The 22,114-nt window shown below is 36.3% G+C and overlaps 1 protein-coding gene across 2 annotated transcripts in view; it reads right to left on the reverse strand.

The window, feature by feature from the left end:
* Positions 1 to 22,114, reverse strand: part of PACRG (parkin coregulated) — a 511,451-nt gene that overhangs the window by 419,566 nt on the left and 69,771 nt on the right. For both annotated transcript variants that reach the window (XM_078054491.1, XM_078054490.1), the window contains exon 2: positions 14,195 to 14,329. In XM_078054491.1, the coding sequence (XP_077910617.1) occupies positions 14,195 to 14,329 (135 nt within the window). The remainder of the gene's footprint in view (positions 1 to 14,194; positions 14,330 to 22,114) is intronic.

Genomic DNA, 22,114 nt, shown 5'->3' on the forward strand with positions numbered 1-22,114 from the left:
CCAATGAGAAAAACCGAAGTGACTGTTTAAGAAGCCAAATAGTGGGGCTCCTGGATGGCCCAGTGGGTTAAGCGGCTGCCTTCGGCTCAGGTCATGATCCCAGGGTTCTGGGATCAAGCCCTGCCTCAGGCTCCCCGCTCAGTGGGGAGCCTGTTGCTCTCTCTCTCTCTCAAATAAATAAAATCTTAAAAAAAAAAAAGAAGCCAAGTAGTGACACTTTAAATTAATAATAGGCAAAATGTCTTACCAAAAAAAACTTTCCACAATACTAGCATATTCTGTGGAGGATGTATTCATTGGATTTAAAGTTCATTCTTTCTGCCAAGTGACCTAAATTCTAGTATTTTTGACCAGACAAAAATATTACTGGGGATGTTGCAACTGACCGATGCATTTACCTTCAGTCTTCCTTCCATCTCCCCAGTTGTATGGTCTCAACCATGAGTCTACATTTCTTCTTCATGCAATGAAACATCTGCTAAATTGCTGCTTGAGATTTGAACCTAGTCCCAATTGGTAGTTTATTAAATGTAATAAGTTACAATAATGAAGTGTTAAAATTATAACCCACAAAGGCAGAGTAAGCTAGAGATTCCCAAATAGAATTATAAAAGTCTTAACTTGTATTTTTTGACTTGTGGTTTTAATATTGCTGGTCTAATACACTAGCACTTCTTATACTGCATTTTAAAAAATATAAAGAGAAAAGAAAAATGTATGCTAAAGATCAATCTCTTCTGTGCATATACAAATACTTCCTTACCCAAGCAATTCTTCAAAAACAGAAAGTAATAATAAATCTAAAGTGATTATGTCTGTGAAGAATGATTTATAAAAAACTAAATTCTCTTCAATACATTATACTTTGCTGATTTAAAAAAAATGCTTAATTATGTTTAGTAAAATTTTATACAACTTACTGCTTACATGGAAAGCATTTAAAAAATCTTTTCCAACTGGTGGGTTAATGCTTCTCAAGAAATTCCTTATTACTAGATATGAATAGTGAAAAGATAAAGATCTTCTTAGGGTCACTCCACTCACCTTAATTTGTTGGTTAAATTTTACAAAGTGAAAACTGAAATCTTAACTCCACTACTGAAATAGGACAAGATGACTATATACAGATGCATACACATGTACACACACCCATTATATACAAGCATGAGAATCGTGAGTTGGCACAAAATCTTTGCAACTCTTTTCCCTGTAATTTTTCCAAGCCCAAGTTTTAATACCTTCAAAACAGATTTAATAGATATCTGTGTGTGATTTTACACACATACACACACACATACATAAAATCATGCAATACACATTAGCTGCTAACATTTATTTAAATACAAGGGCTTCCATGAGAAATATAAAGAGTATTTTATTTCATCCATTTCTTTACATGAAAAACTTTTAGATTTGGTCTTACAATAAAGAAAGATTGTATCTCAAGACAGTTCTTTCTCTGTAAGGAAGGCAAGATAGTAAGCTGACTGAGAAAGCAACCCTATCATAAGGCCTCTGGCTAATACGACTGAAAAAGCTATAAATACTGGATGAAAAGTTACAAAATACATAGCCATTCTAAAAAGTAAGAAAGGTGAATACCAAGTTCCTAGAAATGAAGAGAAAACTCAAATCTCGCATGGTGAGTAGGAGCCTGGGGCAGAAACCTGGAACCTGGTTCACATAAAAGTTAAGTCAGAACCTGTGCCTAGGGAGAAACACAGTTGAGAGCACACCACAGGGATGCCTGCACATCCCAGGGCATGAGGGAGTACCAAGGAAAGTGTGTTGCACAAAAGGGAATATCATAAAGCATGCAAGAAAACAAAACAGTTGAGAGTAAGAGAAAGTGGCAGATTCAAACTCACATCCTGGGAACTACAGATAATAGATTAATGCAAAAGAAACTTTAAATGAATATATTTAAAACATATAACCTGATAAAGACAGTAAGAGAAACCATAAAGCAAGAAAAAGACAAAATGAAAGAACAAAACAGGCAGATCTTCTAAGGAAAGAAAAAAAAAATTCTAGAATTGATATTCATTGAAACTGAATTAAAAAATAAAATTCAACATGCAGGTTAAGCAGCACATTAAACCCAACTGAAGAAAGCGAATTATTGAATTGGAAGACAGATTTGAGGAATTAGTCTAGAATGAAACCAGTAGATTAAAGAGATGGAAGTAAGAAAAACGAGACTAACAGATATGAAAGTAACCATGAAAAAAGTCCAACTTGTACTTAAGAGGGACTCCAGAGTCTTCAAATTTAAAACTTGCTACAGTGATTTGGAAGCAAACACCAATTCTAGATTGAACCTCAAACAGGATAAATCTTTAAAATTCACATCTAGGTAAAAACATGAAAAATAGTGTATGTTTCAAAATACAGTGTAAAGTTTTGGAGTCAGGGACGTCTCAGTGATACCTGGGATTGCCACAATATGTAGACACATAGGAATGTGGATTGATCACCTCATGGTCAATTTCAAGGTAAAATTTGCTATTTGTTTATATAGTAATAAATACACTGAAGCAGGAGAAAAAAAACAAGCGTCAGCAAACTGCATTCATTGAAATATATACAAGTTTATGAACTAGTAAAAATTTTGTAGAGCCTCTCAATTTTAAGAATTTGTTTACAGAAATTATTTGAACCATATCATTAAAGCAGCAAACATTGAACACATACTGAATAAAGAATTACGAATTTATGAACTATGCAAGAGGAAGCAATTTGGTTTAAGATTTGGTATGTGCTCTTTGTGCACTTTCCAGTTTCTTCATCGAACAATGATCTACGCTAGTCAATAAGCTTCTCAAGACCAGAACCCTTATCAGCTGGGCTACAGAGCTCACCTCCGAGTCTTACCCATTATACCTACTCAATTCTCTTATGAATAGATGAGTCACTGTTGCCTAAGCATTGATGAGATCACATTACTTTTCTGTAATGGAAAACAGTCCCATGAAGGACAGAACTAAATTGGACTTGGCTGTTTTAAATAGCATCTGGACAAGAGTATCTGACATAGTGTCTCCCAACATGTCACAAAATTACCTGTGAAGATACAGACAAGGAGAAAAACTCAACATGCAACTGAAACCAGGTATAATAATTAATGCATAGCAGAAATAAAAGTAGTTTCTACGTATAACGAGGCCAAGGGAACTGGACTGAAAAACCACAATTCATGGTCAACTCACGCTTTGCAACCAGTCGCTAGGTGGTTTTTTCACCCCGCCTACACTTTCTGTCCCCTCAGAAAGGTTAAGATGGCAACAAACTCAATTGGGGGCGGGCATGGAGTCAGCCACCATCCTGTTGCTGTGAAGTAGTTGCTTTTTAAGACAAAGACAAAGGCAAAGCTATCCACTTCTATCCTCATCTCTGTCGGTACCACTGCTACATCCTTTGGCGGCCGACTCTCAGAAAACCTGTAAACAGGAAGGAGGGACAGAGACTCCTGGTAGCACACTGCACTGCACCCTGGAAAACAGCGTGCCCCACAAGTAAAATGCTGCAGGTAAGCCCAGAGGAAAACACAGCCGGGTGCATGTGCATTTTCAGGAGTGTATGTGTTTACCTAACCCATCCATCTTACTGTCAGAAGTCACAGAGAGTCCCTGTAAGGCCAACAGAATGGGACAAGACGAAGCATGTTCATACCAGACACGGTATTGGCTAGGAGCTGGGCAGTCTCCCTAAGTCATGCTGATAAGGAGAGCTCACCTGTCCCTAAGCAGAGTGAGTGAGGTCAAGGACAACCACATGCTCTACGTTTCAGCAAACACAAATTCTAGACTGAGGTAAAACTGAAGATAAATAAACAGTAATATATGAATCTTGCAAAAAAATGAAATGGAAGATCATCTTATACATTTAGATGGTGAGAAAGCCCCTTTAAATTCATTACTGCAGAAATCAGTGATTTTTATAAATGGGCGTGCTCAAAGATTCACAAAGCCCAACCTCTTTATAGAAGAAAAGCAGAAATCCATTTGTTGAGAACAGGCCAAGGAAAAGAGAAAATGAGATTTTACCCTTAGGAAATAATCAGACATGTTTGCAAGACACAATGTATACAATATGGACAATGATGCTGATAATAGTATTGCTTATATTAGCAGAAGGTTGGAGAAAAGCATTACTATCTAAGAAAAACATTAATATCCAACAATAGGGACTTGGTTAAATTGTAGAGCACTCTAGAGATTCCCAAAATGATTTTTAAAGTGCACCTTCACTGATGTGGAAAGATGGTTATGATTTGTAATTAATTGAAAAAAGTTATGAAGTATGAGTAAAATGTTTTTTAAAAATTTGCATACATACACAGATTTGTGAATGCAGAGAAAAAAGGGTATGAAGAGTTCACAATAACAAATTAGTAGAGGCTACCTTACGGTTGTGGGATTGTGGTTGGCCCATATTTTTTATTTTTGCTAATCTGGGTTATAAAATATGAATAAATCAGAACATTATTTATGATAAACTTGCTTGTACTATGATTTTAAAGCCAATATGAGTGAAGAAATGAGCAATATAAAGATCTGTAGGACTAAATATAGCAGTGGAAGTCAAATTTGAACTTGAAGCAGTGATAGACAAATTGATACTAAAGAAAATAGAAAATATAAGAAAGCTTTCATAAAAGTTTTTAAAAAGTGAATAAAGAGATGAAAATATTGAGGGAGATAATGATAGGAATGACAGGATAAAATATGTTTACACTCTTTATTTGTTTTAAGAAAGAAAAAAGTTGTAACAAAAAAATCATCAATGACATTACAGAAAAAAAAACCTCACTTGAGAAAAAATTTCAAGTAAGTAGATAGAATAAGCTTACTATATGAAAGAATCATTGAAAACAAAATATACACATGGAAGCAACATTTAATTATACAAAAATAGTGTAATTACCCAGGCTGCCAAACAAAATAAACAAGCAAACAAAAACAGACCAAGGGAATAAAAAATCAGACCGGTCTTAATTTCTTAGCAATCACATGTTAGAATGTAATGATGTTACATTCTTCAGAGGTATGGAGAGGAACAGTTGTAATTTAAGAATGTTAATATGAAGCAAATTGTGTTGCATGCATGAAAGTTGAAAAATTATATTTTTGAGATATTCAAGGATTCAGAAATACCCAACCCATGTACCTGCTTTTTATAAAATTGCTTAAAGATATACATGAACACAGAGAACGATGAATCTAAATAAGAACTCAAAGAATGGAAATGTATGCCTTCAAAGTTTTATGTGTTTTCCCTTGTTCAGACTGGAACACAATTTTGGAAATTCTGCAGGATTTTTTGTTGTTGTTAGGGGTGTGTCTTAGATTGGGAGCAGAGACTGGTTTTATAATGGTTTTGTGTAGTGCCTTTGTCCATTTTTGCGCTTTTCCCAATAGCAAGAAATGTGTTTCATAGTTAATAAAAATTTTTCTTAATATCTGTTTCTCTTCTCCAAAAATGCACTAACCACATGTTCACAAAGACAAACACACTTCCGTGTGTCACTGTGGTGTAAGAATTGCTAAAGGAGACGCCATGTGTGTCACTACCCAAGAGATGACCACTGGGAATTTAAAAATGCATATAAAACTGTGGTTGTCTTTTTTGTTGTTGCTGGATAGAACTATTAATTATTAATACTCCTGTGGCAGTTACGTCCATTATTAATCTCCTCTCCTAATTAGGTCCTTGAACGTTCCCCTGAGTCCCTTAAAAATCATCCTATGAAACACAACTTCAACAAAGTTAAAAGCATCCATGTAGAAGCCTGAACTGAAACATCAGTTACTAAAAGTTATCTCAGAATAAATGCTGTCTTCTGCATACATTTTATCTGGTTTCCAAATTTTCTAAAATAATCATCTATTACTTTTAAAATATGAAAAAATCAGAAAAATCTAACAAAAAAATCAGAAAAATCTAATAAGTGCATCCCATCGTTACATGCCATATAATGACAAATAGTTTTTACAAGGTACTGTATACACTATGACCTCAATTAGGCAAAAAGGAAAGATAAGACAGAAATACTTTTAAGAATGTTAACAGTTGCATTCAGTGAATGGTGGAATGGTGGGTGATTTATTTATTCCATCTACTTCCTAATATTTTCTTATTTTATAAGATAACTATATATTTCATATTGAGAATAGAACTCTGTAAGTAATGATAAGGATGATTTTTTTTTTACATGAATTCAACTGATTATCCTATCAGTACTGATTTTTGCATACAACTTTCAAGGTCAGGATAACCTTTTTGATAAAGGTAAAATGTGATTTCCTAAAATTGCTGCCTCCAATATGGATTAAAATTGGTATCAGTATTCAGTAACACTTTATTTAGATTTGACCTACAAGAAAAGGAGAAACTTTAATACAACTGCAGGGGGCTGAAAATTCACTCAATATCTGGAAGCCTCAAATGTAGAGAGACACTTCGACCACTCTAAATAAAAGCATCAAACAAACATTGATTTTTTCTTTTTTTTACTATCGTACCATCAATCTGATTCCACTTGTCATCTGTCAAAGAACTTTTGATCTCAAAAGTGCTTCAATAAAGAAAAGGGATATGTGACAAGTGATAAGACAGAGTGGGAGCCAGTCATTAAATTACTAATTGGAATAGAACTGGAGATTTGCCCTCCAGGCAGATACAGAAAAATCATCGGTTTGTGTCCCCAAATGGAACTTTCTAACAAGCAACAACACACATCTTTAGTTTACAGATTCGCATCCTGATACTCCTGAAAAGGCAGGCAGCGGGAATCACCGGGAGGGTGGAAGCTGGCCCAGTTCTTCATGGGAGAGTGAGTGACACCAGTGTCTCAGCTCTGACCCCCTCACACCACCAAGACCGCTCCTACATTTCAACAGGGGGTCGTTTAACATAAAAAGCAGGAGTGATTTGTTTTTCTTCCAGTTGTCAGTCCTACGAGATCCGAAGCTTACAACATGGCTTGCTTCCCTTGGGCCCCTGGTAATGTGAATTGTCTTCAGCTGGTGCCTACCAAATCACTGTCACAGAGCCGCGGTCGACCTTTCTTTTCAATCTCTGCACTTTCCAGGAGTTATAAATCAGTTGACTTTCAAGCTCGATGAGATGGCATATGCCCTAGTTTGAAGAACAGATGGAGGCTTGGGGGAAAATTGTTTCTGCAGGCTTGCTACAAGCAGCACTGCTCCATAAAAGTGAACCATTTGCACTAATTTCTCACATAAATTATATAGGCAGCAGGGAGCACCAGCCCATTCAGCAGAAAATCTTTCATCTAGCTTTCAGAGGTCATCTAACCAATTTAAATTAAAGTTATTTCTGATACATGGCTGTTTTTTCGTGCTGTACACTTTTAAGACATAGCAATTTACATCAAATAAAAGAATAGCATTAATTGTGTATGCAGTCCCCTCCTCCAAAAAACACAGAACAGCACAGTAATTGCCAGAGGATTATTTTTTTTTTCAAGACCTCTAGAATAAGCTCTATTAATTAATCACAGAGGAATTAATAGTGGAAACGTGGCAGCTCTCTTGTACAAAAATCAGGTAAATTGTCACTTCTTTTGTAAAATTTGCCTTACAAATTCTACTAAGGCCTGCTATCCAAACCCAAGCTTTGGCAGTTATCAAAAGAAACAGAAGCCCAGGACAATTCCAAGAGAACATTCATTCTTCTTCATGTGAAACAAATTATGCAACTCTCAAATAAATTTGCCTACAAGATGTGAAAAATCAACATTGGTTTTACCTGGGGTAGAGGGTCGGTATAGATAAAACATCAATTTTCTTTTAGTCCTTAAGAAACTGAAACATTAAGAAATTGAAGGCACCAAAGGACTAATGATTAATCAAAATTATAGAATTTTGAGAACAATGTAATGAGAACTAACGGATCAGGTATCATATCACAGAGTGACTTACTTTAAAATGCAGTACTATTTACAGATAATGAGCTACCATGGTTTGGGGCTGATTTTAATCGTAAGAAAATTAGTGCATGATTTTAATAATAATTATATTCAATAACTGTTTTTCCTAGTAGGAAATTATCAGTTATGTCAATGAAAACAGTCACATTGACAGAGCTTTTTATAGTTCATGAATACCAATGCTGCTAAGAACTGAAAGGAACTGAGAAAAAGAACATTCTGAGAAGAAACTGTAAAGAGTCATGCCCAAGTATTAGCAAAGAGTCAACCTAGGATTGAGGGTGTGGTCCGACCACTGTTGTCAGAAATTTTAAAAAATGAATTTGAGAATTCATTTATGTGCAGCATTTTCTTCACTTGGATGTTAAAATTGGACATATATATTTAGTCATTTAGAAAGGTAAAAACTTGCAATTTTGAAATTTAAGAAATTTTAAAAATCAGTTCACTGGGAAAACATTTACATATAATCAAAGGAGCCTTTTTTTTTTTTTAGATTTTATTTATTTCAGAGAGAGAGAATGAGTGAGAGAGAGCGTGCACATGAGAGAGGGGAAGGTCAGAGGGAGAAGCAGACTCCCTGCTCAGCAGGGAGCCCGATGCAGGACCCGATCCCGGGACTCCGGGATCATGACCTGAGCCGAAGGCAGTCGCTTAACCAACTGAGCCACCCAGGCATCCCCAAAGGAGCATTTTCATGAAAAAAATCCAAACCACCAAAACTAGTGCATATAACTCTGGGGACTATGCATTCAAATTTACTGGAATTTCTAGTCAATATTCATTCCCTGAAATATTTCATGGACATTGCAAATTATAGTTATTTTTATAATTATGAAACAAAATTTCTTAGAGCTCCCATAATTAAAAAGGGGCCATACCAATCATCTAGTACATGGTTTTCACTTACAGATGAAGACAGGAAAGCCTACAGAGTAAGAGACACATCATGAAACAGTGTCTAGAGAAGTAAAACCTGAAGATAATCAATATACTCTAGACTGCTTTCACTCATTCAGTACATATCACTGGGCACCAACTCTGTGCCAGATACTGTTCTAGGCGCTGGGAAAAATGAGCAAACCAACCGAAATACAGAGATTCCTACCTTAGAAGACTTCAGAATATGTCATTTTTATTAATCCTAATATTGGCTCCACTGGAGGTCCCTATCTGGTTTTCATTTTCTTTCACTTTTCTTATTATATGCTTTCTCTATTTTATAGTTCTTTATATAAATGTATAATTCATTGTTTAAAAATTAGAAAAATGTGTTTTTAGTTACCTAATTAATGTCAATTTACGAAGTCACTTTTTAATAGAAAAACAAAGTTGTGTGATCCAAGTTTTGACCAACGAGTAACTACAATGAATACATTAACCTCAGGGGAAGGATGCTTTCATGATGCCAAAAGACCTGTGAGGAAGATCACATCCTTGGCGGTGAGTAGAGGCTACCTAAAGCCCATTCTCACCTGTACCTGCCTATGTGTATCAGCTCTGGCTTTGTTAATTTTAGTTCAGTATAACAGGTTACTAGAATCATTTATATACACATTCAATAAGGGATGAGAAAACAAGAATGCAGAAATGCGCTGCAAAGCAATGCCACTTTGGACAATGCCCGTGACAACCTTGACAAAATGAGGGATTATATGTTGCTTACAAAGCCCATTTTGAGCTTTTCCCTTTTTAAGGCAATGTGGATGTTTGTTCTCTGAGTTGCATTTGTAAAAAGGGTTTCTATTATATCCTGATTTGGCAAAGACAATTATAGGCTATCTATTTCTTATCCAAACCTATCTAATACCTGGGACGTCTTTAGGCATGTTCATCAGAAATTCAGTGAAAACAAGTCTCTTAGTATATGCCATATTCTGTCATAGAGCATACCATGGACAGGTGGAGAAAGGATTTCTATCAGTATCTACTAAATCAAAATGCCAAAAAACTTAGAGACACCTTAGTGTAGTTATAGCTCTCCAAAATAAATAAATGGTTTATAATACCATACAGTTGATTTTTAAAAACTCCAATGTGATTCCAACATTTTTCTCCAACTCCTTCTGCCAAGGTCTATATAAAAGTGGCTATTTTAAAATAACTTGTATTGCCCTACTATTTTAAAATGATGGTTTAGAATCAGAATTTATAAGACAGTGAATTTCATGTGTTACCTATGATTTGTATTTCTGCTCCTCATTAAGTGTGTAAATAACAATTACCATTTCACATTCATTTGGGTGACTGCTCCTGACGACTTCAGCCCCAAAATAGAGAATTAGAATGGTCTCCTGTTCCTTCTCCAAAATTGACCATGGGAAAACTAGAGGCAAAAATGTACATTCAAGGAAGTAACAAACAAAAAAGGAAAGGAAGGAGGAAGAGAGGGAAGGAGGAGGAAGGGAAAGGGGAGGAAGAAGTAGGAGGAGGAAGAGGAGGAGGGAGAGCAGGGAAGGGAGGGGGAGGAGTGGGAGGAGGGGGGACAGGAAGAGACAAGAGGAGGCAGCAGAGGAGGAGGGGACAACTCTGAGGAAACTTGAAGGGTGTGGGAGAGGGGATGGAGGATGCTGGGAGGCAGACTTGAGAGGACAGTTCACAGTAAAGTCTCCTACTCCCATGTGGAAATTTAAGATGTGGAAACAAACACAACTGTAGAATGTCCTTTGTTCATGCTAATTATCTGCTTTGTAACTTATCCAGAATGTTTAGCTGTTTTTCACTTCTATTGCCTACATTCTGGATATTGAAGATATCAGCCATAGAATAATGTCATGTTTCCTGAATGTTGGTAGAGTCGAGGAAAAGGCAGAAAAAAGAAACATTTAAAACTTTTTGCTTAAGTCGTTACTGTTTTTTAATGTCTTTAGCCATTAGTAATTAATAATTATTTAGCTATATTTAGAAAATGCGTATTTAAAAATAAAAAAAAAAGTGCCAGAGCTTGCCTGGTAGATTTCATATTCCAGATCAGATCTATTCATTTTTAATAGATAATTAACTTGCCACTGATCAGTCTATGGAAAAATTTCACTACAAAAATTTTGCAAAACTTTTTTCATGTTTACCAAAGAATATATGATAAGCATAGACAGCCATGACAAAAATGCATGTATCAGTCCTATTTTTTCATTTTCATAGTAATCTGCACAGAGCTCTAGGCCTCTATCTGGCCAGCAGGTTCGGGCATTGATTTCTGACTGCCACTACCTTAGTGGAGAGCAGTGCTGTCTAATATGGTAACCATGTGGCTATTTAAATTAAAATTAATTAAAATTAAAAATTTAGCTCCTCAGTCTCACTAGGGACATTTCAAGTGCTTAATGGCCACATATGGCTAGTTGTAATTATTAGACAGTGCAGATGTAGAACATTTTAACCACTGCAGAAAGTTGTCTTAGTGCTCTGATTTTTAGCGATACCATGAGGAATAGACCGAACTGCACAGATTATGGCATTTGGTCTGCCTTGTTGTTTTGGCATGTGGAACAAATAACCATTTTCATGGGCCCTAAACTAGGGTGGCAGTTCAGGATGTGGGCTGAAAAATCTAAATGTACAAAGACATTTACCTACATCTAACTCTTCTATTTTCTGACTTTATCCAGTCATTTGTAAATTGTTACCACAGAGCGCCTTTGTTATTTGAAGACTATATGGTGACTTCTAATACAGCGATGATGGGGTCGCTAAATCTAGGACAGGTAGACAGGGAATTTGGGGTCGTGGGCAGCAAGGATCAGCGACTCCACAGAGTAGCTGAGTCTCAGATGCTGCGGCAGCCTTCATCATGCTTCGGGACAGTGGCTCCTAAGGATTTCAGCGTCACAGGAAATTCTGATAAAAGACATACCACTTCTTACTACTTCATTACACATGCCATTTCAGGCACTCACAAACCTCTTGGAGTCCCAGTGGTGTCACAAGGAGGATGGAGAGGGGACCAGTATTTTCCTGGGAAACAGAGTTAGTTACTCGGGAGCCTTCACCAGGGGGTGAACTGTGACATTGAGACCTGTGCTCTGTCCGCACACAGGAAGGAAGTACAGTGCAGGGTCAGGGGTTGTTTTGTTTTTGTTTCCTGGGGTATGGGGAGGGGGTAATAGTCCTGCTTCCTTCAACATTCAAGGCCCCTTCCTCAGGTATGGTGTCCTAAAGAAGCCCTCTACCCCCTACCAAGTACCAGGTTGTTCCCACAGCACATGTACCAAGGAATAAATATGGATATATTGAGAGACTGTTTACAGGCCTATCCTTAATGATTTTAACATCTTAATTTCAATATTAGAGTAGTACAAATGATGTGGTTGGCGGAAGCCTAAAGGTTATAGGATAAGATGTTTCTTTAAATGTATGCTATTATTTTACCACTGGCAGCAAATAAATTGCTTCCTTTTTATTTGGGCTTTTTAGCTTGCTGAATCAGGACTATCATCAATAGTAACTTAAAAGAATTAATAAAGCTATAAAAAAGAAAAGTAGTTTATATCCCTTCTGACGGATTATCAAAGATAAAGCAAAATTATTCATCCTATGTTTTCATTATTTTTCCAAGTCTCTTGACACTTCTAAAAGTTACTCATAAGATTATTTGAGCAGGTCAAACTAAATCTATAAATTTTTTTATTGATATAATTTTTAGGGGCTATAATTGCTTAAAACACCAAAATCTACTGGCTTTTTTAAAAAGAATTACAGCATATTCTTTTACTCCGAAGGAATGGGTCTTTTTAAGAACTTCCACTGTGCTGCCCAGTGGAACCAAGACAAGTAAACACAAAATCCATGAACCTCATCAAATATAAACAAACCCAAAATCACACTAAAATTCTGGGAATATGTACTTCCATCAAGACTAAAATATCTGAATCACTTATACTTGCTGTAAGTTTTTCCTCATTATATGCACATTGTCACATAACAAATTCACATTTTAATAGAAATGATTAAAAGCAAGATAGTGATGTCCTTCATCCTCTCAAAAAAATTATGACAAAATTTAATAACAGGGACACCTTCAGATTTCTATTACCAAATAGTTTGTAGTAATTCTAGGTTCAGTAACTGAATAACTTACGGCTGCTCAAGATTTAGAAATGTTTGATAATTCTATGAAAACATTTAAAGACATACCAGAAATGATGCAAACAATTCTTTTAGTTGCTCCATACAGGAAGGAAAAGGTTCATTTTGATGAATTTAAGTATTTACTTTGATGAATTCTTTACTTTGGTCATTTTAATTTTTAATGTAAATTTATACAAAGTACAAACAATTCCTGCCTTCACCTGCAGACACTACTGTGGGACTTTAAGTGGGTCAATTGCTTTAGTGAGATGGTATTTGACTAACACCTCTTACATTCCTCACCCTGATGTGATACACACATGTGCCACTCTGTTTTCAGGCAGAGAAGCCCTTTTAGCTGATAAATATCACCCAAAGCAAGGTCCTTGATAACAAAAAATAATTAAATAGCAGAAGCTGGTGAGAGATCAGCATTCGTTTTTCAAATTAAATGTAAAAGCCTTCTCCCGTTAAGAGATTGGCAAGTTTTTACAAATAACATCAGTGAGCCTTTTAGAAAGAAACACGGCCACATTAGAATGGAGTCATTAGGCAATACATTTATTTTGAAGCCAATTAACCTTTTGTCAGAAGAATGTCAGTGCCGTCATGGTTTCAGCGTGGAGGTCAGCCTCTAACCGGGCCCGTATGACGGCCACCGCGACGGACACATGCCGCAGAGAGAGAGAGAGAGAGAGAGAGTGCAGCGACCAGAGCAACCTTCTTTTGTATTCCACTCTGCATTTCCAGGGAGCAGACAATTTTGACCTATCCATTTAGGTAATTAAAGCTTCCATTTGGAAGTGTCCTGCAGGAAGGTGAAATTTGGGGGAGATAAATGGCTATTGCTCTCTGTATTCAGCCACCAGCTCCATCATTTGATGGACTGCCTGAAACAGGCTCCACTGCCAGGTTCTCATAAAAATAGAGATGAATTGGGCAGCAGACAATTCTCTGAGGCAAAGCAACTCTGTCATTTTCTTTTTTGCAGGCTATAATTTAATGGTTAGTCAAGGTGGACAGCTGACACAGGGGGGCTTTCTCTAAGAGCTTACCCACCATCTTCCGTTCACCGAGAAATCACTCCAGTTTATTTACTTAGCCAAGTTTGTTTGGCATTGGGAGATGTCATTCCAGCAGCCCAGCTGGTCACCCAGCTGTGCCCTGACTTACCTTCCATGCTATTTTGTTTCCTTTCGAGTCATGCTCAAGGGCAATTGGGAAGTCTCCTCGTTCATAAAATTTTCGAAATGCCGTGGGCTTGGTTGGTCTTTCTTTAAATGCTCCTGCAGCTGGAGGGCCTCTCACCTTTAAAGAAAAAAAAAAAAAATAGGAATCAGATTTTGAAAAATAGCAAAAAATGCACAGTAAAAAGACTTTTCTTAAGTTTTAGTTTATATAAAATATTCTGGAAGATAAAAACCAAACTGCCTAATGATGGACAACAGCAACTTCACTAATACAATATTTAAAGAAGAAAATTATTTTATAATCATTAAGGGTTTACTTTATTTCAAGCTACTTTAGAAAGCATTCCTACAAAAAGTCATTTAAAAAATATCACATTATAAGGAAAAAAAATCTAAACTTTTGTTTAAGTAAAAATTTTAATAGAGGCCTTTAAGTTCAGAATGTTAAAACTTTTAACATTTTTAATAATTGCTAATTCTAATCTCAGGTCTGATATACTTTGTGGAATACCAAAGTAATACATTTAAAATACAAACTTTAGGGGCACCCGGGTGGTACAATTGGTTAAGCATCTGACTCTTGATTTCAGCTTAGGTCGTGATGTCAGGGTTATGAGATCGAGCCCCATGTCAGGCTCGGCTCAGCAGAGTCTGCTAGGGGTTCTCTCTCTCCCTCTGCCCCTCCCCCTACTCGCTTTCTCTAAAATAAATTAAAAAAAATACAGTATGTCCTTTAAATCTTTCTATATACATAAAATGTAAAATATGTTCTCATGTTGTGAATATTAACAACAAAACTATAAAAATGTTATATAAAATTATCTTATAACAAATAAGAGAATTTAAAAAGAAAATGTGTATATATAATAGCATACATTTGATAATACGAATTTATGAGAAAGTAACACTAGATTACGTGAGAATCTTTCATCCCCCAAATTGAAATTTTCTCAAAGAAGAAACATTTCATTTTTTTAAAGATTTTATTTATTTATTTCAGAGAGAGAGAGACAGAAAGAGAGAGAACACAAGCAGAGCAGATAGCCTGCCTGACACGGGGCTCAATCCCAGGACCCTGGGATCATGACCTGAGCCAAAGGCAGATACTAAACCCAGGCACCCCAAAGAAGAAACATTTTATATTGAGTTATTCATATGAAGACTATCTTTTAAATCTGCATTATTTACATATGAATTAATACATTAGGTTACAAAATTGACAGTGATTAGTGAACTATTTAGAAAATTACAGACCACTGATTATTTTTCTCTGAAAAAAAAAGTAAATACTAGATATTTACTAGTTTAATAAAAACAGATTATCTTGTTAATTCTGAATATGGACAAAATAGCAAATAATTTATGTAATATCTTAGTATTTTAAGTTACTTGATATCATGTTAATTTTTAACATTCATGTAAAAAATTTGAATTTTAATAAAGAAATATGTAAAAATACATCTAATATAACAAATATGACAAATACATTTTATCTGATGCACACAGAAAGGCTAATACTAAGAACTGAGTGGGGTATTAAAATATTAAGATGATTAAATGCTGAACTACAGTTGAAGAGTGAGGTAACACAAAGGTATTTATTAGAGTTTATTTTTTAACTTTTTACTTTTTTAAAGAGAGCGTGCATGTGCGTCCCCGCACACACATGCAAAGTTGTGGGGAGGGGCAGAGGGGGAGAGGGAGAGAGAGAATCTCAAGCAGATTTCCCACTGAGCACGGAGTCCCATGTGCGGCTCCATCTCAGGAACCTGAGATCATGACCTGAGGCGAAATCAGAAGTTGGATGCTTAACTGACTGAGCCACCCAGGTACCCCCAGAGTTTAGAATTTCCTTCACTACACAGAACATTATTCCCAGCATACAATTACGTAAGTAATTGATGTGACACTGGGCAGTGGGGAAGCAAGATTGCCTCTTACTTATAAAATATTTGAAATTGGGGGTGCCTGGGTGGCTCAGTGGGTTAAGTGTCTGCCTTCGGCTCAGATCATGATCCCAGAGTCTCGGGATCAAGTCCCATGTTGGGTTCCCTGCTCAACGGGGAATCTGCTTCTCCCTCTGCCCTTTACCCTGCTGGTGCGCTATCTCACTTGCTCTCTCTCAAATAAATAAATAAAATCTTTAAAAAAATATTTGAAATTTGTTCTGGTATTAGAATTATTAGCCACCATTTTTAGACAAACTCATTCAATTGTTAAGTAACCATATGTGTATGACAACTACTTTGTGCAGAGCTCTTAGTTGGATGTTACACATACATTCCTACCTACATTAGTACAACAGAAACTATAGAGATGGCACTCCAGGACTTGAGCAATTTATGGAGTGGTAAATTTTGAATTTCATTTTTGGAAATTGATAAAGAATTGACAACTTTTTATTTTACCAACAAGTTATAGACCAAAAAAAAAAAATGATCACCATCTACCATCATGTCACCATTTTAACACCCCCCAAAAAGTGGTATACATAATCCAAAGAAAGAAAACGTAGCCAAATTAAACCAGCATCATGCATATTTATAGAAAGTTACAGAGAATAGTGCATATGTATGTATATGTATGTGTATCGTATTATTGTACAGTACTGATTGCTGGTCAGCAGATACCTTATTTTTTGTGTTTTTTTAAAATAAATATTAAATACATAAAGAAAATACGTATGTGTAAATATATGTATAGATATGTATATACATACATACACATATATAATGAAATATTCAGCCATAAAACAAGAAGGAAATCTTGCCTTTTGTGACAACATGGATGAAGCTTGAGGGCATGCTAAGTGAATAAGTGAGTAAGTCAGACAAAAAGACAAATATTGTGTGATCTCACTTATATGAGAAATCTAAAAGAATCGGACTCATAAAAACAGAGAATAGATTGGTGATTGCCAGGGTCTAGAGGGTAACGGTGACATCTACTGATTGTCTTTTTTCATTCGCTTTTTGAGCTTCCTGATTCTTGGTGTGATGATTGATTTTCTATTGAAACCTGGACATTGGTGATTGTGAGACTCTGGACCTTAAACCTTCTGTTTTAGCTGGTTTATTCCAACATATCTCTGGCGGAGATGTGGGGAAGGGTTACTAGCTCATTACTGTCAGCTCGGGGTGGAAATCCTGGAAGCCGACCTGGCTGCTGTTGACTCCACAGAGGGAGTTTCTCATTGATACTGGGTGAAGGTGGGGGCTCCAGCTCCACTAGGCCTCCAGGGACACCTCCTGGACAGGGAGGAGTAGGAGCGCCCCATGACTTGCTGCCCACACTGACACCACAGAAGGGGGCGGCCTCATTACTGCTGGGCAGCGAAGAATGACATTCCTGTCCCACTAGGAGGCATTCTCTGACAGCACCCCAGCAGAAAGGGCTAAGCGCTTATTAGCGCTGGCTACGGTCAGAGTCCAAGCTACCCTCACTGTGGGTGCTGAGGACCTCTTCACTGTTCCAGTAGGGATGAAAGGCTCAACTCCTCATTGAAAACATTCAGCTACAACCATCATGTAGATCTTTTGTCTGCTTATCATCTGCCAACCATCCTTTCCATTTTTCTAGATGCCAAGTTATCATTTATGCTGTTGATAGCAAGCCTCCCATTTGCTTAATTGACCAAAAATTTGCTAGAGTATCCATCTTTGTCCCTTTTCTTTGTATTTATCTTAAAATCAATTTCTCTTTTTCCTTTTGTCTCTTATTTGAAACATACTCCATTCTTTCTGATTCTGAATTCAAAATTCTAATCGTCCAGACTTTTCAAAGAATGAACATATTTCTCTCTAAGAAGCCTAGGGGGCTTTTTATAAACTATTGATAGATAATGTATACTTCCTCTTTCTTCCCGTAAGTTTTCGTGGACTCCCTACAAAAATGATTCCATGCCTACAATTCCATGCAAAGTCTTCACTTAGTTTGCTATGTAATCATTCAACAGTGTGGAAATTCTTTCTTCAGTGTCTGTTATCCTCTGTATTTATATTTCTGCCATTTACTCATTTTAAAACACTATTTTTTTGGATTTTCCTATAGACCCATTCCAAATTAACTCTTGGCATCTCAAAGTTGTAATTTGAAAGCTGACTGGTTAAACCTGTTAGTGCCACATGGATATTACCTAATTGTATGCAGATGCTCTGTCACTGTCCCTGGATAATATTTTTTCTGTTCCCAATACATATATACCTACTTAACCTAATAGAAGGCTAAAATATTTTTTATATTCTACACATAATCCATTCCAACATGCCAAGTAATTCTAAAAATCTCTACATGAAAAATCAAGTAAATAATAATCTTTGGAAAGGTAATAAAGATATTACTACTGGAAATCACACAGATGGATGTAGGTTGACTAAATAAAATTAAAAATAAGCAAAAATACTGTTAATAATCCTTATGTACATCACGTATTTATCAAAGGACTACTGTACATTTTATTAAATGTCTTAAGAGGACTACTGAAAATTTTATTTAATGTCTTAAGAATTTTACCCCAATTCATTATAAATAATATAGAACAAATAAAGAACCATAAATCAAACTAGATTTGTGGGAAAATGCAGTTAGGATTTGCCTGAATGGGGGGGGCTGTCCATAAACCAATTAGGAAGAATGGGTGTCACAGCAGAATGCTTTTAATAAAATCTAATGCACTTGGGAACCAAGATATTGAATGCACTTTGAAGTGACTATAAATGACACAGTACTTTATATGCCTACACTTATTGAATGCTAGAATGGATTTAGGACGTAGAGCACAGGCTCTGTCATATGGTCACAAAAACTAATAATAATTAGTAGGAAAGAATTTTAAGGTTCTCTAAAATTCTTCATCATATAGTTGAAAGTTTACTTTTCAATAGTTTTATTTTTTAGCATAAACTGAAGCTGCTAAAAAAAAAAAAATGACCTTTACTTCAAGTGGGAAATCTATATTGTTATTCTAATTAGTCTGTTTAGCCAGCTTACTAACATTGAAACAGTAAGATGCAAAAACATTAATTTCCTATTTTCATCAGCTTTTTTTTTTTAAAGATTTTTATTTATTATTTATTTGAGAGAGAGAGAGAGAGCACATGACAGAGCACAAGCAGGGGGAGTGACAGAGGGAGAGGGAGAAGCAGGCTCCCCAATGAGCAGGGAGCCCAATCCCAGGACACTAGAATCACAATCTGAGCCAAAGGCAGATGCTTAACCGACTGAGCCACCCAGGCACCATTCCTATTTTCATCAGCTTTAACCTGAAATTTGGATTCATTGAAAGCACTGTGGTTAAGCAGTTGGTGGGGAAACATCCAAGTGATGGGGGTAACCTATTTTAGGAAGCTTATTCTGCTGAGATCTAATGGGATGGCCTGGAGTCAAGATGATGAGTCTGAACTTTACTGCAGTGGTCCAAGCACAAGGTAGCAAAGGCCTTAAATTAGGACACCATCAAGAACAACAGCAAAATCTCTTAATAAACTATTCATTGTTTTACAAGCACTATTGGTTTCAGTTTTTGACAAAACCCACATGAAATGATCCTCATGGACAAGAAAATCGAAGCTTCAATAAACTGGCAGAAATCACAGAGTTAGTAAGTAGTAGGAAAGAGACCCCCAGTGCTTCTGCTCTATAGGACATGTCCTTAGTCACTATACTAGCAGGCTGGGTTTGGGCAAAAACCTAGAGGGGAATTATCTAGGGCACATGACTGATTGAATGAGGAGATCCAGAGGCAGAGATGAAATAGGCTTCTGACTATAAAGATGTAAATAATCAATTTGTTACATGAAAACTTACATGAAAAATATACTATGAGATGGAGGTAAATCTTATTAAATCACTTCGAATTCTACCACTTATTACTAATTTTGTGTTTTTTCCTTCTAGAACATATGTACAAATATCATAATTTTTCATTTTTATGTCCATTCCATTTAGTGTACTTTTTCATGTAGTGTAATATGTTTTGATGTTGCTATGGATAACAGAATTTCATTTTTTTGTGGCTAAGCAATATTCCACCATTTGAAATTAAATTTGAAATTTATATTATTTGATTTCTTTTGCCTTTTGTAATCACATTATCATAAACATCTCAGGGATATCACATTTTCCCCATTTTATATTACACCCTTCAGACAGAGTTCGTCATATGGGATAATAAAATCAAAATTTATATTTTACGATTCTTGATAAAATTATTTGCTAAGGAGAACAGGTCTTCTGTCTTAGTCTGCCTAGGCAGCTATACCAAAATACCACACACTGGATGATTTAAATGACAGATATTTATTTTCTCACATTTCTGGAAGCTGGATATCCATGATGAGGGTGGCAGCGTGATCAGGTTCTGAAGAGAACCCTCTTCCTAGCTTGCAGACTGTTACCTTTCAAGGTGTCCTCACATGCCAAAGAGTGCTCAAAAGACCTCTGGTCTCTCTTCCTCCTCTATAAGGACACTAATCCCATCACGGAGGCCACACTCGTAGGGGGCCATCTCATAAATCTAATCCCAAAGCCCCATGTCCAAACACCATCACATTGGGGGGTTAGTGCTTCAACATAAGAAGTTTGCAGAACATAAACATTCAGTCCATGACATCCTCCTATTGTTCACTTTGGATTACTATGTTTAACAAATGAGGCTGAATATTTTCTTATTTTAGTATAAATGCTACATGCATACATTTGTGAAAGTATGTTCATGTCTTTTCCATATTAATATCAATTTGTATGAATTTTTTTCTATCGACAGATATTAACCATTGGTTGCATTTACGGTAAGTATCTCCTCGTCTTCTTTGTTTTCCATTTTTACTTATTTAGCATTGAAAAATTTTACTTTTTTCTTTTTGTAGAAAAGTTTCTTTGTTTTTTCTTTCCTTGCTCTTTTTGTCTCCAGCTTTGAGCTTCTTTGTATCATTCCTCTGTCAGGATACTGTGACTGCTGTGCACAATGAATACTGGCTAATTAAATCATATCCTTCATCTACTTAAAACCCACAGATGATTTCCCACTGACACACACTCCCACTGTGCAGACATTCGGAGGCTGATGGTGATGCCTCTGGGTTACTCCTCACAGGCCCCGCCATCAGTTATGCCCACATACTGGCCATTCTCAAATACGGCCTGCTCTCTTCAGGCTCCATGACCTTCCTGTTCTACCAGCCACTTATTCTCCCTCACTCCTTCATTCCTTTCACTCCTCCTCCTTTTTCTCTTGAATAACCACCAATCACCTTCATGACTCAGCACAAACCTCACTAATCCTAAGAAGCCTTTTCTGACAGGCCATATCCCTACCTTGGAGTGGGATTAAGTTCTTCTTCACATTAGGCCTGGAGTGCCTGAAGGACAAACTAACAGTAGACACCAGAACAATCTGTATGGAGATTATCAGGGAGATCCGGGTTGTTGATAAAGTCTGCCTGTAGTCAAGTAGTGGGTTAAATCTACAGAAATTGGCAAATTTTTTCAAAGGGAAAGTAAGTATACAGTGAGAAAAAGGCTGAGAACTTGAAACATTTCCTGAAAACTTAATAATAAATGGATTCTACAGGAGAATAGGAAGAATGGTCAGAATGGGAGCAAGAAAATGGGGGAGGGATGGGATAGAAATCAATGAATGAGAGTAACAAGTTTTTTAATGATACAAGTGGGCCAATTAGGATGAGGGTTAAAAGTTCTCCGAAAATTAAAAAGTTATACTGGCATGATGGGATGGAAAATAGACTACAATGCACTGAGGGATGAATGAGGAACGTGAAACCAGATGTACTCTTTGGGAGCCACCCTACCCCATGAACTGTCAAAATCTGAGTTGCTAATAAGGTAGAATTGTTAAAGTTGAGCAAAGTTAATTGTGATTGGAAATGGAGAAAGAAAAAAAATA

This window comes from Halichoerus grypus, chromosome 9 (assembly GCF_964656455.1).
Source record: "Halichoerus grypus chromosome 9, mHalGry1.hap1.1, whole genome shotgun sequence".
In the NCBI taxonomy this organism is placed as follows: Eukaryota; Metazoa; Chordata; class Mammalia; order Carnivora; family Phocidae; genus Halichoerus; species Halichoerus grypus.